The sequence below is a fragment of the Desmodus rotundus genome, chromosome 4 (genome assembly GCF_022682495.2).
Source record: "Desmodus rotundus isolate HL8 chromosome 4, HLdesRot8A.1, whole genome shotgun sequence".
NCBI classification, from domain to species: domain Eukaryota; kingdom Metazoa; phylum Chordata; class Mammalia; order Chiroptera; family Phyllostomidae; genus Desmodus; species Desmodus rotundus.
In genome coordinates, this window is record NC_071390.1 from 17,332,362 (window position 1) to 17,351,547 (window position 19,186).

The window sequence follows — 19,186 nt, forward strand, 5'->3', positions numbered from 1 at the left end:
GTGTTTTACACATTTTCTTCCAGTCTGTGGCTTATCTTTTCATTCTCTTAACAGTGCCTTTGGCAGAGCAGACGTTTTTAATTTTAATGGAAAAGGCTTCATTTCCTTTTCCTAAAGTCTCCTGAAAGGTATCATCCAAAAGAGAGTCACTCCCCCAAATGGGTTACCTTCATTTCAAAAGGCCTCTTTACTGAAGAGCTTGAGCAGGGGAAGAAGTCCCCCTCCTCCGACCAAATTCCTGAACCATCGAACACCCTTAATTTGTCTTTAGTCGGATGAGTTGTCCAGAGTTGCATCTATATGACTAGAAGATTTTAATGACCTTGATGACATATTAGAGGCAAATCGTAGCCCAGCAAGTTAGGCAAGATTGAACTCAGGTAAAACAAAATGCAGGAAGATTTTAAACTCCAGGGTGAGCTATTGGAAAAGTACTGGAGGACTTTGCGGGTGCGGGCAATATCAAGGCATTGTATTCCGGCCATCCGTGTTTGCTAAAGGCTGCTGAGGGAAGTAAAGTTCCTACCCTCCCAGAGATAAGGGTTCCTTTTTTTGTTTTTTGTTTTTTTTGATGATTACACTTCAAAGCGATAGCTGACAGGTCCTCCAGAAAGCCTTTTCTGGTTGATAGAAGATTTGCATCTCAAAGTGACAAAAGAAACAACTTAAACTTCTAAGAAAAGGGAGGTGCTGTGGTGCGAGACCCGTAAATCGTCAGGAAGAAACCGTCTAAAATGTCGTCCAGTTGAGGGGGACCGGAAGGCCGTCCTGGTCAGACTGAAGGAGGCCTCACGTTTGGGAAGCTGACAGAGGACAGGTGACTTCTCCAAAGCCACACAATGGAGCAGAGGAAAGAAAATCTCATTTGCATCGTTTCCCTTAATTTTCTTCAGGGCACAGACTTACTTTTTTAATACAGAAAAGAAAATGTGAATGTGTAGAACGCCTCTCTCTCAGCAGCTACTATGTGTGTGTGTGTGTGTGTATCATTGGCAGTTACCCTTTCCAGTCCTGCCACACACACCCCCACCCATTTGTTGAATAAACTCAGTGTAACACTTCTCAGCCGTCTTCCCTCCCTGCTTTACTGCTTTACATATAAGTAATTGTACAGGGGGCCTCATCATTTTTCTCATTTGTGTCCTTTTATTAAGATAAATGTCTTCCCTTTTAGAGGAAGTTTCTACAGTTGAAGCACAAGGACCTGCTTAAGACAAGAAAGAAATGTTTGTAAAATAGTAAATGCAGAAACTGCAGAGAGCCTTCACTACATCCATTTGTTGTTCTACTTATTTATGCATTCATTGGCTGATTCTTGTATGTGCCCTGACCGGGGATTGAACCTGCAACCTTGGCGTATTGGGGTGACGCTCTAACCAAACTGAGTTACCTGGCCAGGGCCACAGCAGAAAAAGTTACTAATTAAATGGCTTATAGAAAGGAATTGAAAAGCTACCATGAACCGGGAACTATTTCATAGGGCCAGAAACACAATGCCCCTGCCCCCACTGAGCTTATATTCCAGTGGGAGACAGACAATAGAAACAAAATAATTTAAGCAGCAAGAAATGCAAAAAAGACAAGTAGGGTCATGTGATGAAGGAAGTTTGAGGTGGTGAAAGGGAGGTTACCTGCATTGCTGGTGGGGAGGGGCCCCCCCTGGGGAGACTGCTTGAGGAGAATGAGTTGAGGGTGCTGTAATCTGGGGGAAGTAAGAGCACACTAATGTGGGGAGGCGCATGGCAGGTTGAGGAGCCAGGGGGAGGACAGGGTCCTGGGGTGGGGAAGCCCACAGGACACGAGGCAGTGGAGAAAGTCAGTACTGGGGCGAATCTGAATTTTATTCTAAATGCAACGTGGAGCCGTATAAGAAGTGCTGAGCTATGATCCCCAGGGCTGTGCTCTGACACCCAGCACCAGCTAGAGCCGATGCCACGCCTTCCTCAGGCTGATGGCAGCCAAGAACTGAGTGAGACAGGAATGCTAAGGGAGACCCATCCCTGGGTCACAGGGGACTCTTCTGTCTGCCTTCGGCTAGAAGACACCCCAGCAGTCTTTCTGAACCTCCCTCAGACTGCCAAGCACCCCCATCCTCCCTCCCCTCTTCCACTCCAACATCTTGTATACGTCACAGTCTGGTGTGCTCCAAGCTCCTCAGCTTTCTCCCCAGTTCTCCTGTGAATGACTCTCCTCATAAAATCCTTGCTTTGGGAATTCCACCTACTTCCTGCAGGACCGGGACTAACTCAGGGACCACGGACACAACTAACAAAACCCTTGAACTAAGGAGCTTTAAATTCCACTAATAAACCCTTCACGCAAGCACAAAATAGCAACAGAATGACTATAGTAATAATTATAATTATGTAATGATATAATTATTATACAATCATACAATAATAATGAAAGTATGTGCAAAATACAGTTACACCATTAAAAAAAGAAAATCAAAACATAGTGAGAGAAGGTATTCAATTAATAAATGCTCCAACTAGAGCTTGAAAATTGGATGCAGGGAAGGTGGGAAGGATTGGGCATTCTAGGCAAGGGATAGTGTGTGCAAAGGCCCAGGGTTGTAAACTTGAGATGCGTTCAGGGCATTCCAGGTCATTTAGCGTCAGGAGTGCCGAGTCTAGAACTGGGGACAATGGGCAAAGGCTGTGGAGCTAGGCAGGGGCCAAAGCTAGGGCTTTGGTCTGGAAAATGAGGAGCTGGAAGATAACAGGGGTGGGATATTGAATCTTTCTAGTAGGGTCTTTCAGGTGAATATGGGGGGAAAGGATCCTCTATTAGGGCTTTGCATAAAATACCAAGTATGACTGACTTCTTGAGAAATCTATTTGACTTGTAGTAATCACCCTACTGTTATATTCCCAGAGGAATTCCGATCTCTTCGCCTGTCCTTTTCTCCAAACCTGGATGACTACAACCCGGACATCCCCGAGTGGAGGAGGGACATCAGCCGTGTCATCAAAAAGTCCCTGGTGGAAGTGAGTGCAGACGGCTCCTTCTCTTGCCCAGGCGCATTTCTTCTCTGTCCTCAGAGAGCTCCGTGGTGAGGGGATCCTTGAGCGAGGCAATGACAGGGAAGAGCTGGAGCCTGTGGGAGATCTGTCTGGCATCTGCCCAGCTGAGCTCCAGGCTTGCAGACACATCGTGGAGGCTTTGGGGGCAGTAAAGCAGTACACAAACCTGTGGTTCTTCACTCTGCGTAGAGAAGAACATGGAAGTTTGTGACAGTCACACAGCAGAGTTTATGATGAGCCATTAGGAAGTACAAAGTCAGCTATTGTGCATAACACTGGAAGACAGAGGGTGAGTCCAGTTAGTCCGAGCGGCCCTGGGGTCCAGCTCTGCACACGGTGAGCGTGACTGCACAGAGAGCACTTGGAACATGATGGTTTGTCATCCTTCCATGTCCAGGTCTTTTAAAGGCGTTTGTCGCCTACAGCAGCAGACAGGGTGGTATTATTGTCCTCATTTTGCAGATGGAGCACCTGAGGTTCAGAGAGGTGCAATAACCTGCCTGATGCCTCGAAGCTAATCAGTGGTAAAGGCACACAATTGAATTGAAGGTTCTGAGTCCAATGTCTGGGTTTTTACATAGGAAACACAGCTCCCTGGGGTGACTGGGAAAATAGCAAGTTGATGTGATTTATCCCTCTCTGAGCAAATGTCGCTGACATTTTGAGTAGACACCTTCTTTTAGACACACTGCCCTGCACACACTCCGCTTTCATGAGTGATCAGAGTACGGACGTCTGCTCAAGGAGCTACAAGGATTTATTGCACAAACCCAGAAAATCAGAGGTGAGAGACTTTCCCTGAGGGTGTGTTCTTAGCCCCAAAGGAGAGTCAATGTAGGTTTTTTGTTTCTGTTTTTTGGTACATTCTTTCCTGCGCCCACTACACGTTGCCTTGTGGCACAAAGAGCTTTGGGGTCAAGGCATTCAGATAGCCCCTGCTCAGAAGACAGATTTTATATCCACCCTGGTAGCAAAGAGCTGGCTTTCCCCACAGTCATACCATTATTTTTGTTTGTATTTATTTAGCACTTATAATATTCCAGAAACTCTTCTCAGTGCTTTATTTGCATTTTTAACACATTTAATGACTCTAAAAACTAGCTTATGATGTAGATAGTATGATTATTCCCATGTTACATACAGGTGAGGAAACCGAACTTAAAGACAGATAACTTGTTCAAGGTCATACCGTTAAAATTCAGGCTCGGGAGTCAGACCATCAAGGTTTGAGTCTTGATGTCATGGTTTCATAACCACCCCACTGTCCTGCCATCCTTCGCTGTGTTATACGGAGAAACAGGGATAAGTGGAACAGGGGATGGAGAAGAGGTATTTTCATGCACCTCTGGGTACTTGCCCTCTCATCATAATCTTCAGGATTCTCAGCATCCCTGACGTTATGGGTGGCTAAACATTATGGCCACCAGGGGGCGCAGCTACTAGACGTGCCCACTGGCATAGGCCCTTCTGCTCTTGGAGCCGTTTGGCTCTACTGTGGTAACTGGTTTCTCTTCCCTGCTGTCCAAAAGAGATGACTTACATCCTTCAATGACCCCACTGCCCACCTCCTTCAGTCTGCAGCATTCTAGGAAAACATGTCCCCCCCAGGCAGCTGTCCAATGCCCCCCACATGATTTATCAAGCAGGCATTAGCTCAGCAGTGACCAGCTTTCCAGGCTGATTGTCCAAGGACCAGTTGCCCTGGGCCTGACACCTTTCTACCAGCTGTCCAGTGGGCTAGAAATGACTGCTCTTCAATATTTCTAGGCTGGTGTATAGCACACTCAGCTCCACGCAGAATAAGCAGGCTGAACATCCCTCAGGTCAGGCTGTGCTGCACACAAGGAGTTCTCAGAACTCCTTGGTTTCCCAGTCCTAAGAGGCAGCTGTTGGCCCTAGTTCTGTGCCCAACCCTGTCTTTGGCCATTTTCTTAAGTCCTGAACTGCCACATTGCCGAGTTCACCTTAATAAACCCTAAAAGAGGTACAACATGGGGTCAACATAGTTGTACTTTTCCTATTCATTATGTGACAAAATTAGATTTAAAAAATCAGGGTTTTTTCCTCACCAAATATGGTTTTTCTGGTGACATTTCACCATGGAATCTTTCACTGAATGTCATTCATTAAGCTTTTTTTTTAATGATAAGGATGGTTTAGACGTGATCTCTGAGTAAAGATCTAGCAGGACTGTGAAACAGCATGAGATCGGCTGTGGCAGGAGCCGTGGGAGGATCACTGTCAAGAGAAGGGAGGCAGGGGGCACTGGGAACAGAGGCTTCGTGGTCCGACCAGAGCCCCACACTAAGCGGCACCTCCTCACTTGCATGGCCTTGAGCCATTGTTTAACTTTCCTCCCTCTACCACCTGTCCTGTGAAATAGAGAGGCATTGCCCCTATCCCCACGCAGGGAAAGACTGTTCTCTTCGCTGCTGCGAGTGTTGTGGGTAGAGGCTTCTGCTGCCTTGCCCCAGGTCACATCCCTTTCCAGGGTGCTCCCATCCAGTGATTAACTGATGCAGTTATACAAGGGCCTGGCTGTCTCAGCATAACCTCAGACACATCTGAAGCACTGTTTTCACCCCCTGGAAGGTCTCCTGAGGCTGCCGTTGACCTTCATCACAGCTCAGCTTCTCCGTCTACTCATTTTTGCTTCCTTCTCTTCACTCCCTTAGCTGTTGATCCCAGAGCACCCTTAAGAAACACCCTGAATGCTAAACTCAGGTCTGCTTCCTGCGGACCCCAACCTATGATATATCTTCACCAGCAAAGAGGGACATAGTGATAATCACATCAAGTAATTGTGGGAGGGTGCGTTACAAAATATTAATAAGTGCTTATGCAAAGACTCAATAAATGGAACGTCTTACAACTGTGAAAGAGGCATAAAGGTGGGGTTCAGAAACAAAAAAAATTACCCATTTGGGAAGTCATGAAAAATATATTGAAACCAGTGGACGTTAAGAAGGAAAACTCACAAAGGAAAGTCGGCTTTTAGCAGCAAATACAGAGAAAAGACATTCTGGGGGAAATGGAACACACAAAAATATTTTCAGGAAAAGGCTGGGATATTGAGAACTTGGATACGATTCCATTGGGCTGGAGAATAAGATGACGGCACGAGTAGTGAGTGATTCGTTTGGAGAGGAAGGGTGGGACCATACTGGAGAAGGCTTTGGGTGGTATATTTGGTTGGTTGGTAGTGGGAATTATTGCAACAATTTGGACAGGAAAACACAATCTTAGTTGGACTAAAGGAAACTATATCTCAAAGTAGTGGCCTAACTCCTGGAAATGGGGAGACTATTGTAAACGCTGAGGGGAGAATATGTAAGTGCTGACTTGGGGCAGGAACAGTGGGTGTTTGAACAGGAAGGAACCGTCAGGATCACTGATGTGGAGGTGGGCTTGTCAAGATCTGTTAGACCAATCAGGTACAAGATGGGAAGGGGAGCCTCGTGTCAGAAGCAAATGGAAGGCTTCAAGCCAGGGTATCTGGGAAAGGATCCCCTTGGGTCATCCAAATGTAGAATTAATATTTTACGGCAGAAAATGAGAAGGTCCTTTTTTGACATGTTTGTTGGAAGTCTTAGTAAAGCAACCTAATGAATGATGTTCTGACTGGCCACTGACAAGAAAAGCTGGGATTGTAGCTGTTGATTCTAGAGCCATTTAGGTAGTGGACTTAGGGGAAACCCTGGGATATAAGCTCAAAAGAGAGCAGATGAACCGACACAGAGAGGAAGTCCTTCAGTGATAACTAGTTTTAAGAGATGATTCAGCAAGGCAAAGTGAAGGGCTCAGCGTGCTTCATGACACGGGCTGTTCATCGGGTGCTGGTGATGTGGAGAAGTCAGCAGGGGCTGAGGGTTGTGCTGTGGGGAGCTGTATTAGGTTGAGTCAGTAAGACGTGACTGGTCAGTTTGAAGGAGTAACTCTAGTGCTACCACAAAGGAGGAGGCCAGGTGGAAAAGGGTTCAGGCATGAGGGGCAGACGATAATGTTTAGTAAGTAAGGGTCTCCTAAGGGCTAAATACCTGCCCCTGCGCATCCTCTTTCCTTCAGGACTTACAAGCTCTTCTGTGTCTCTCCCTCAGGCCACCGGGGTCCCAGGCCCCCACATCTTGGTGGCGGTGCTCCCTGGCTTACCCACGGCTGCTGAGCTCTTTGTCTTGCCCTATCAGGATCCAGCAGGAGAACACAAAAGGTCAGCTGAGGATCTGGAGCAGGTGAGTCTCCCAGGTGACATCTCAGCTTCTCCCAGAGGTCTGAGCCACAGTCCTGCTGGGACCCAACCACCAGGACAGCAGCTGTAAGGGATCTCAGCGTGCGAGCGAGGACACCAGCTGTTTGTGGAGCCTTTGACTTTCTGGTCTTCCGTTTCGTTTTTGTAATATGGCAATCCTAACTACAGCTTCATAAAAAAACAAAAACAAAAACACCACGTTCAAGAGTGCTGTAGGGAGTGGCTACGTTACTCGGAGTATGTCCACACTGTGGAATATTCTATGTGTTTACAACGAATTAGACAAATCTGGGCATATTGGCACGATGAACTGTCCAAGATATTAAGTGGGAGAAAAGCAAGTGGGGGAGCAAAATGTAGAGGCTGCATCACATCTTACTGTACTCAATTTCGTCACAAGTGTGTCATGAAAATTAAATGGCATGATAGGCATGATTCCTTTTATAAAAAGTACAGCTTTTGTGCAAATCATGAATCCTCTTTATCACCACATGTGAAGATGACCTAATGTGTGGTCATAACACATGAGTAGTATCGGCACCAGGGAACCTCCACTGGCTCTTTGGGGTCCACTTCCTCCTCGTTTCTGCCACCTCTGGAGTATTAGAACATCTGTGTGTGTGTGTGTATCTCCCTCCCACCTGCCCTCTTTGATCCCCCCTGCCCTTTTACTGCAAAACTCTCGCTAGTCTCTGTCGTGAGGATGATTATATGTTGTTGTTTTTCTAGTTCTCCATCCAGTGAATTCAAATGATCAGTCTTGGTCTTGTTACCTGTTAGAAACTATATGATTCCAGTTTCTTAATCCTTTCTGGCAAGTAGATTAAAAATAGGATTATCTGGGGCACTAAAAATATTGGCTGTTTCCCCTCCAGTATGTGGAGCTTTTCAGTTCACTTAGAATAAACCAATTGTCTAGTCCAATGGTCTGTGGTCTTCCAAGAGGGCTCGAGAACCTCCTCTATCAGCCTGATTAACAACAAGCCCTAACGAGAGCATGGCCTACCTCCTGGCACACACCCTTCTTTCAGCGGCTGCTTTCTCACTTGGCAGAAGACTCACCTCCGTACTTTTCTCCATGTGCAAGTAATAAACAACAGAGCTGCCATGGAAAGCCCATTGAACTCCGCCTCCTAGTGAATCATCACAGGTAACCCGTCAGATTTGCATCTGAGCTTGCTCAGTACGGCCATTCAGCATCCTATGATATTCGACAGAGTATTATCTGCACTTGCAATTTAGTAGGAGAAAAACGGATTATTTCTTAGTACACCATTGCCGATGAGAACCCAGAGGGAGAGTGGCTCACTATCCAAAGCCTGTAGGCCCTCCTCTGGCAATCTTACTGATGGTCCGTGAACCCCAGATCATAATCTCTGCAAGAACAGAACTGTCCAGACATAGGGCCAGCGAATTGGCCAGCCACCATACCGTCTGTGTGCCTCTATGTCTCATACTGTCCGTTTTTCTCTGTAAGTGTAAGACGTTCTAGGTGTTTCCTTCAAGGGAAATGTAGAAAGAAGAGGGGTATTGCTCTGTGAAACTTCTTTTGCATGTGTAGGAATGTGTCCTGCTTCGACTGTCTGTTTTCTCTGTCCTTGTTTCCTTAATTCTCTGTCTTGCCTGAATGCCTCCTACAAAGGCAGTCTCAGAGAGCTGACCGGTTGCCTGTGGTATCATGGTAGCAGGAACTGATAAACCATTAATCAGAGACCTGATGGTAGCTGGCTTCTTCAAAGGCTGTGTTAACTTAGCATTTGGTACCTAGATAGGAAGTCTAGCTATTTTATTAGAAAGACTACATGTATGGAGAAATATAAACCAGATTTCTAGTTTCAACTCTGATATTCATTGTGTCTTATTATAGATGAAGAAAATGGACCAGAAAAGTTAAATAATTCAGCCAAAGGCCCATAATCTATAATACCTGTCTTATAGGGTGTTTGAGATATCTCCAAGAAATGATACAGCAAAGTACTTGTCCTATAGTGGATGCCCAATAAATGGTAAATGGATGATGGTTAAATTTATGGCCATTTAGGAGGAGAAAAATATGGAAAATGCGAGAATAACGTAAGACTTTGATGTAGTCAAGGGCATGGATTCGCAGAAAGAGGATGGTGGGAGTAGGGGGAAAAGATCGATGAGTGAAATTATGTGAAAGAACAAGGTCAGTAAGAAGCAGAAAGAACATGTATGAATGACTCTCCTGGAGTGAGGATGATACATCTAAGTCATCATGCAGATTGATGGCATTAAAGGGCCACTAAGTACCACGCTGAAGATTGTAACTCTGTTTAAGGGATTTGCCAGCGTACCTGCCTTATTCAGGGCTCAAACTAAACTAAATACAGGGACCAAACAAATGCCGAACCAAGCACGTAAGACCAGTATGCTAGTTGGGGAGAATAGCCTCACCTGACTTAAAAATGCAGCGATGAAGTCAACATATAAATCTGAGCCCTGTGTCAAGCACCTGGGACACATGGGCTGCCCCTCAGAAACCTGTAGTTTTCCTCCAAAAAGGGGTCTTTTGATTGGTGTCCTTGACTCAGTCACTTTAAAATGAAGGCATTCAGGCCCCAAAGTCAAGATGTCACTCGCCTGAGGTGAAACAAATCTTTGAGGAGAATGAGATTCTAGTTCTGTTTCTGCAACGAACTCTCAGCCTAGTGCTCTCCTTCCAACCTCCCCGCCCCCCGCCACGCTGCAGACAGGGATTGGGATACCCCTTTACTTCCTTTTACTTCCGTGGACCCCAAAAATAAGGCTGTTTACCAGGAAATGAATGAGAGAGGCTTTGCTTTGTTTTGTGTTAGTGTGCGTGTTTCTGTTGCAATGAACAGCCATCCAATTCAGGCACCTTAAAGGAAAAAAGTGAAGTCACGAGCTTATTTAGTTGAGAAATCTAAGGATATAGTTCAGGCTGGATGAGTTCATGGCCACTCAGAAGTGTCATCAAACGACTCCCCTCTCTTCTTCTCACCCTCCTTTCCTTGCCCATTTCTTTGCTGCCTGCCACATGGGACGTCTGCCTGAGAGTGAAGCCAACACGTAGGAAAGCAACAACGGCCACAGGAAGTCCCAGCTGCTATTGAGTCAGCCTGCCAATCCCACCCAAAAGACAATGTCTCCCCCTGACAGCATCACAAGAGCCCCAAGCTGTCAGTTCCCACCTGCCAGACTTGGATAAAGTGGGCATCTCTTAACTAGCCCCATAGTCAGAGGGAGAGAGTGTGTCAGCTCTGATGTGTTATGCCCTCCTGGGTCTGGGGCGTAGGGGGCCCCTTCTAAGTGAAATGTACTGAGATTTAAGCAATAGGACATGGTTCTTTAAAGAAAACATTCGAAAGAGAGAAGGAGCACTGCGCAGGCAAAAGCAGCTGACTGCCTTTGCAATAAGTTACACAGAAATTTCCAATGAATTCAAAGCAAAACCAAACAACAGAACCACCCCCGCTCCCTTGTTTGAAGGCTGCATCTGAATCACAGATGGAACTTGGGAAGGGCTGATCTTATTCCCTCTCTTAATGCCCTGGCCACCCTTTCTTATAAAGATACAAAGTAGGGGAGAAGTGGGACCCTTCTGGATGGACCCTGAAGGCTGTGAGGGCACAGCCCCAGCAACAGGCTCTTGACACTCCTCCTTTCGCTTCCTCTAATGGCATTCCCAGGGGACAGGGATGCTGGCTCAGAGCTAGCTATCTTGTCTGTGAAATAAATTGAAAATCCCTCACAGTGAGAAGTACTTGACCTTGTTATCAAGTAAAGTGGGCTGGGTTAATCAAGTGACCTCTGTCTGGGAGGGTTCCATCAGTCTTTATGTTAGAATTCCAGGGAGGGAGAAGAGGCTGCCTTGCCCTTTGCCAGCCTCCTCAGGGACAGCACCTCCTGCTCCCCTGCGGCCAGGTGCTCCCATATGGAGTGGCCCCTCCCCCAAGTCACAGCACTCCCTTCTTCTCACTGAGTCACCAGAGGTAAGCAGATGTGTATCTGGCTTCCCTGGAGGAAGCAAAGACCTAGACTCACTGGGTCAACTCCCAACAATGCATTTCCTCCTCTGTTGTTTGTGTTCACACACACACCTAATGACAGATGCAGAGTCCAAGATTCAGGGAGAGGAAAGGCGCCTCTGAAAATGGAACAGCCTGTTGGCAGCATTTTAAGGAAGTAAATATTTACTCTGGAATGTAATTGATAGTCTCAGACTAGTTTTTATTTGCCCACATAGTCTACTCTGTCTAGATTTGTTAACATGAGGAGTTGAACCATAGAAACACTCTGGAGTTCACAGGAAGGTCACTAAAGCAAGAAACTATAACTAAAAATAGAGTAGGTAAGAGTTGGACCAAAAGTAATGTAACAGAAGGAGACAGCTTAGAGCTGGGAATAGGGAAGACAAGAGGAGGAAGTATGTGTGGCCCCTGTGTTTATCCGTTATGTCACCCAGGAAAATTCCTAGGCACATTAATCAAGATGATTCTTTGGGACTAAGGAAGAATGGAATTAGGTGAGCTAGTGTTCATTTGAATTAGTATTTGGTTCCATTGCTCCCCCTACAGATTGTACGAATTGGGGAAGATCTTCCTCTGTCAAATCCAAAGGAGGACTCTTCCACTGCTCTTTGCAGGGACCTTAAGAATGTAACATGATCTGGATTGATTGACTAGGTCAGCTCCAAGGTCAACACAGGCAAGTCTCCCTCTAAAGGTGGCACCAGCATGCTGTTTATATTCAGTAGGGTTTGCATTCCTTCTCCCAACTTCAGAGACATGCTCTAGTCTTTTAGCCTAAGGTAGCTTTGCCATTGATAAATCTGCCAGAGCCCATTCTGAATCTATAGTTTCACGTTGTACCACTTCTTTGCATTACATGTTTCATAAATTTATCAGCTGCTCTGTTGTCCTTTTCTCCTGTTCTGATGTTTGACACTACCATTCTCATAATCTGAGCCTGTGTTTTCCCCCTATTTGTTTTATTAAAAATTGTTTAGATGTTGCCTGTGCTCTTTGTGTAGTAACTGGCACAGGTTGCCTACATATTTTCAGCTTAACCCCTTCTGGATACATGGTCGGGTTGTACCCATAATTCTCTTCTGTGGGCAGATCCATGTGACTAAGTCTGGCCAATGACTTGGGAGCAGAAGTGATATGTGTCCCCTCCACGCTGAAGTATCCAAATGCCATCTGCAAACCCTGGAGGTCCTTTGCCCTCCTAGGGTGTTGTGAATGAAACATTCGAGGGCGCTGCTTCACCAGCCTGTATCACTGTGCACAGCACCGCTGCCTGCCTGCAGTTTGAGCAAGAAACCTGCCTACAAATTTTAACGCTGTGGCTTCAGCCTCATCTAGTTTACACTCATTGCTACACTTAAATTTCATACTTTGTGAAAAAGATAAGGAAGCGAAATGGTGCTTTCCCTTTAGCGGGTCCTTCCCACTGCATCTTTTCGATGTTTGCTTTCCAAGTATTTTTTATTGAGTCCCCACTGTCTTTTTAAGTGGTACTTTAAGTGAAGTGTGAGTTATCTCTGAATCACAGACATATTGCACCATTTGGCAGATGCCAAAAATAATATGTTGTTTTTTTGGTCATGATGATTTAGCTGAGGGAGGACAGAAAATGGGTTGTGTAGGAGAGCAGCAGAAGAGGGTTGGCAGTACAAAGGATAAATGAAATTTGCTCAGACAATATACTTTCACTGGGCAGAAAAAGAAAAATAAATGCAGCTTGCTTCAGCGGGTCCAATCTCCAAGCAAGCCCACATTGTCTCACTTGATTCTTTGTCATGCAGGGTTTTGTTCTCCTCATTCAGGCTGTCTCCACACTTTTCTACAGCTTCCAGTTTATTCTACTTCTTTCATAGCCAGAGACTCTCCCGAACGTTACACGTCTTACTGCTTGGTGAACAGACGGTGGCAATCCTGAGGAAAGCATTAGCGGGTGCCTATTCCCGTAGCTCATATTGGTCAGCTGACATGGGACTGGCGTTACAAGTTGTGGGCTTTGTAGATGAATATGGCACCATAATTAGAAATGCAGTCTTTAAACCTCCTAAACCCACTTTGCCCAGCCTCTTTCTGAATTGCTTTTGCTTTCTTCCTTTGTCACCTGTTTAAAGGAAAATGTTTTTGATGGAAATACTCTAGGACCAGGAGTCAAACCATGTTGCAGTGTAGCATCAACTCTTCAAAGCTTAGCTGGGTAAACGTAGGTGCACCCTTTAAGCGCCATGCTACTTTTCCAGAGAGATGCCAGCACTGACACCTAACACGTTCTGAGTTAGAAAAAATAGTAAGAAATATGCGACTTTACCAGTATGGAGTGTTCGGTGCATAGAAATATATTTAAAACATATACATATCAACTGATCTGACAGAAACAATACAGAATAAACAGTTCTGCAAGTGGCATGGAAAACATTTAAAATATTGTCAAAATCTGTCAACAGTTTCACACTCATTTATTTGAGTAGAGGAGTACATGGTTCTAATTGAGAGTATTCTTGTATACAATATAAATTTTATTTGGTTTTATTTCTCTGCATAACTTCTTTCCCCCAAACTATGTGTCTTTATTGTATGTCCTTTGATACAAGTTAATTACATGAAACATGCTTTCTGCCACTGGGTTAGTTTTTCATAGCCTGCTTAATTTTGTAAATGATACAGACAAAGCCAATGAAGCAATGTTATAAATGAAAATATACCTGGGATGTTAATTATATTCACAAGGGGCTCTCTTGGCGATTATAAATTAGAAATATGTTGTTCTGATGAACTCTGTGTTCTGATTTAGTTATTTACATCTCTCACTTGAGGAAAAAATATTCTCCAAAGATGAAACATGTATCAGTTCAACTGGTTGAAAAAGAAAGTCTTTCTCTGGCAATTACATATTCCCCTTTGTCTACATGATGGTCCCTGCAACACAGGGCAATTCCTTTATTACTTCTTACCACTCCTTCCTATTTGAGTTAAAACATTTTTTCTGCAAATACAAGTGTGTATATATACATATACATCCATAATACATAGCTAAACATATACATCTATGATTATATGTTTACACATTTCTATATGTGTGCATGTGTGTACTTCACAAACGAAACGTTACTGATTGACCTCCACTAAAAATCCAGGGTCAGATTCCTTTCAAGACCTTATCATCCAATGAACAGAATAAGGTAGAATGGGGACTAGCATATTGCAACAATGTAGAGAACACAGAGGAAATGTGTTCTACAGTCTATGTTAGAATCTCCCCTTCCTGTAAACCTGGAGCTTTATGAAAGATTTCCAGTGCCCAGAAAAAAGAATAGCATAATACCGAGAATGAAGTTGTTTATAATAGAGTTTTCTTACAACCTTGTGTTTCTGCATGGCTTGCCAAATGAAGACGTTAGAGAGGCTGAGCTTGCACTGGATCCCAGATGCTCAACCGCAGGTCACTGACAGGCATCGCAAGTCCCTGCTATTAAACAAAGTTCACCTGCAGGGCAGTTAGGTTCTGTTACCAAGCAAGGGCTTCTGGAAGGGACTCTGCATCAAAACGGAAGCTATCTGACCCTGCTTAACTGATAAAAGGATCAAAGATGTCATTTCTGCAATTCAGTGGACTAAATGGAACTCAACAAATATACAAGGAGAAAAAAAAAAGAATTTAGCAGAATCATGGCCAGGAAGCGTCTAATTAGACTTACAAGTAAGATAATGAAATACTAAGGTGATGATTAGAATATTTAAAATAAAGCAAGGAGACCAGATAAAAATAGTAGGATTGTAGGGATAGCTTTTCAGAATTTGCTGCTAAATAAATAAATAAAAATGAGCAAATTGAGCTGGGGTTTCTACTTTAAGTCAACAGTTTTACCTTGTTTTTAAAATCTTACTTTATACAGCTCCTACTCCAGCAAGGCTCTTTGGCCCATGTTGGGGTTAAGATGCTGTGGCCTAGAGTTCCCTGTGTCTGTCTAGTACACATGTCAGCCCCTGTGGTGGGTCAGCTGATGTCTGTAAGCGGGAAACAAGGGTCGGCCAATCATTACTTAAGTTGTGGTTGCACTTTGTTTCAGTTGCGTAATTTATTACTTTAGAAGAACTGTATCTGCCATTCAATGAATATTCATAAAGTATATATTCTGTGGAAGCCACAGGGCATGGGTTAGGGAAGGGATGGGAGGCACTGGGCGGGGAAAGGGGGTGCTATCAGGAAATAGGATAAATGTACGTGAATCTCACCACAGTGTATAAATTGTTTGTTTCCACTTCTTTTAAGCTCTCTGTATAACAAACTCAAAAAACTGGGGGTGACTTTTCTAAGCTAACACAAGATAATGTTTAATAATACAAATTACTTGATTTACTAATAGTTTATCCTTATGTAGCATTTAGGATATAAAGTCAGGTCATACTTAAAAATAATTATTTCTGCATATTCTGGGAAAACTCAAAATCATATTAACACTCATTTATATAATTCATAGGCATACTATTGGGAATGCCTTGGTAAATACAATACATATTGCTCAGCACATTTGCTTATAATCGGTATGACAATGTTGGTGGCACTCACCGTGACATTTCTTTCAGATATCGGAACTTCTGATCCATAAGCTCAACCAGAACGCGGTGCACTTCGAGCTGAAACCCGGGATTCAAGTCCTCGTCCACGCAGCCCACTTAACAGCAGGTCAGTTTTCACGTCGCTGGGTCCTCACCAGAGGCGCTAGCAAAGCGGGGTCCCAACCTGTCGTTTTAGCACAACAAGACTAGAGGGTGCCTCCCCTTGTCAGCAGTAGGGCGTCGTTCTTTGGAGGTTCCCTTGCTTGGCATTGTTGCCTTAATGGGAACCCACAAGGCAACAGAATAAAGTGACTTGTCTTCATCCTTGGCAAAAACCACCAGTGACTCAGCGAAACGCGTCCTACTCAGATGACAGCAAGCTTCATCTGAACAGAAATCTGGAACACAGTGTTCATTCTACAAATAACGTTTTCCTGGTTTTTCTGTACAACCTTATTTTCAAATTGTTCGTGTTACAAATACTTGTTTTTCTTGAATTTGGGGACAAAGTAGGGCAGTGGAAAGACCTGAGGCCTAGGAGTTGTACAGGCACATAGACAGGAATCGAACCCTGAGTTGGTCATGATCTTACAATTAACTAATGTCATTGAGTTTCTGCCTCTTCACCCATAAAATGTGGGGGGGGGGATCCTCCTCCTAAGGCCATCTAGAAATCTCAGTGATAATTCACATAGTCCCAAGGGTGTAGAAATAGATAGCATTGTGTTATATTAATACTAAATTGAATTAACAATGTTTATTGAAGTACTTATTTTTACCGAATACTGCGCTGGCACTGCATAGAGTATAAGGGGCAGTAGGAAATGATCTTTGTCCTCAAATATGCGTGATCCGGGTGTGGTGTGGCAGCATTTGAGGTGGCAGTGGTGGCGGCGCTCTGGGTTGTGGGAAATGGGCCGTGGTGGGGTATCGCAGTGTGTAAATGCATAAATGCTCGCAGAGAGGCAACAGAGCATACTTAAGCACTCAGATTTTGCAGTCTTGCAGCCATACCATTGGTTTCAACCGTAGCCCCATCACTCCCTCACTGTAGAGACCTTGAGAAGAGACTTAACTTCCCTGTGCCTTAGAGATGGCTATAGCACCTGTCCGACGGATTGTGTGAGAAAATAAGTTAATTCAGGTTGTGCACCTGCAGTAGTGCCTGGCAGATTTGTGTTGGTCTGTTTGTTCCTTTTTGCTCCTTGTATTATTAACAAAATTGTGTAGGAAATTTAAAGTAGAGATAAATTGTGCTCTGTCAAAATGATACAGGAAAGTGTCTTGGAGGAGGTGGATGGATGGATAGGATTAAATGCTGGAGACATTTGCAACACCAAAGCACCAAGGAAGGACATGGGAACCTCAAGGGCTTTGGGAATGCTGAGTACATGGGGGCCAAGAGCAACAGTTTCCAGCACCGTTCTCCGGCTTCCCGGAGGTTCTGGAGGTGGCCTAGGCTGACAGGAAGGCCAAGCGTGTTAATCCCTTTTCTGCTTATATTCTATCTTTTTTCTGTATTAGGGTTTCACACATTTTGTTTTAAAAAACTATCACGGCCTGAAAAGAAGGAATATTGAAAGGTCACTATTCCTGAGCATGGGATATGGAAGTAGGGTAGGAATACGCCAGGCTGGGCAGTCTGTGCCTGCTTGGCGGGGCTCTGGGAAGCCAGGGGGACCTCTGAGCAGAGCTGTGACCCATTCGGAGGGTCGCCTAAGGAAGATGACCCTTCAGAGGAAGGAGGATTGAGTGAGATCAATCTGGTATTCTACAGCTTGCCATCCTAACTCACTCACCCACTGAGCAGACATTTATGGAGCGCCTGCCTGCTCCGAGCCAAGCAGAGTTCTCTGAATGGAATAGTCTCGGCCTTCGTGAAAGCTTTCTTCACCAGGGAAAGCCGGGCAGCAAGCAGATGAACAAATGCCACTTTCCGAGTAATATTGCTGGTGAAAATGCCCTGAAGAAATTAAGGAAGTGTGTGAAAACAGAACGATTAAACCACGCCCATAAGAACAACCCCTAGGCCAAAGTCGCCAACGTATCTCAGGGCATTTGGTGATCCGGATTGGCCATGTCCTACTCGGCAGGTTGACCGTTGGTTCTTGGTGAGTGGTGGCATCTGACATGTGACTGTTAACACGTAGCCGGTTGAAGTGGAGAACAAACAATGTCCAGAAGCATCTGTTGTAGTCATTGTGATAGATAAGCCACTGACATATTTTGTCAACTGAGTCCAAAGTAACTGCTTTGAAATTGGTTTAAACAGTTGTACTGATGTCTTCAATCCACTTAGGTGGCACAGCCTGTTTAGGGGGAAGACTGAACCTCTTCTTCTTCGGTAATGATACAAAATTTGCTTTACAACACACTCACCTTCTAAATGAGCACTGTCTTCAGGCAGTATATTTGGCTATCCAGTACCTTTATTTATTAGGAAACACTCCCTTGGTATTTACCAGGGCCCTCTGTTAGAAAGGGGGGCATCACAGGTCAAGATGGAGGCCTGACCTACTTCTCCAGTTCTCCAATTCTGGAGGCCACTTGCATTTCATACCTGTTTCTCCCTCCCCTGCCTCTCTTCCATCAGTCATTTTATGTGCCTGCTTTTTACTTGCCTGATTGTTGTATCACATTCCAAAGATGGTCAGATCATTGTTTTCTGAATTTGAAAACTTATTTCAAATGCTTCTTTTTAAACGTACCTTCCTGTAATGACATCTGGTGTAGAGCTGGGATGAAGCTGAAAAATAGGGATCAAAAAAGTGGGTATTTAACCGAAACCGGTTTGGCCAGGGAAACAGATACAGCAAAGTCATCCATGAATCCATGTGGGAAAGCAAGCCCGTTCCCCGTAGCCATGGAGCATTTATCATTCCTTGTTTAAGCTCCAGATGGCAAGGAATAATGCAAAACTTGGAAGGTCTGGAAAACTCTTCTAATTAATGTTCATAGTTCATTTCATAGTAGAGATTTTGAGGAATGGAACTGAGATCCCTGGGGAGAAGGATGGGCAAGAGGGAGGGGTGTTCCTGGCAGCTCAGGTAAGCACACGGAGATTTGAAGGAGAGCCCCCCGCAGTCTAGATGTGTACGATGTGAGGTTGCCAAAGAATGGAACAACAACAACAACAACTCAGTCCAAGGCAAAAGCCCAATCTTAAGCTGGGCCAGTTTGGATAGAGTGAGACAATTCTTTGACTTCCAACCATTGTGGCTGTTCCCAGCTCTTCCCTGATAGATTTGATAGTTTGGCGTTGTAATTCCAAACCCAATCAGCTGGCACTATTGAGCTTCCTGTTAGGACTGGCTCAGGGACTGGAGTAGATGCAGACGTAATACGTCAAT

General features: G+C 44.6%; 1 protein-coding gene across 3 annotated transcripts in view; it reads left to right on the plus strand.

Moving 5' to 3' along the window:
* Positions 1 to 19,186, plus strand: part of SORCS1 (sortilin related VPS10 domain containing receptor 1) — a 480,154-nt gene that overhangs the window by 442,706 nt on the left and 18,262 nt on the right. For all 3 annotated transcript variants that reach the window (XM_053922501.1, XM_053922500.1, XM_053922502.2), the window contains exons 22-24: positions 2,878 to 2,990; positions 7,124 to 7,255; positions 15,864 to 15,963. In XM_053922501.1, coding sequence (XP_053778476.1) covers positions 2,878 to 2,990; positions 7,124 to 7,255; positions 15,864 to 15,963 — 345 coding nt within the window. The remainder of the gene's footprint in view (positions 1 to 2,877; positions 2,991 to 7,123; positions 7,256 to 15,863; positions 15,964 to 19,186) is intronic.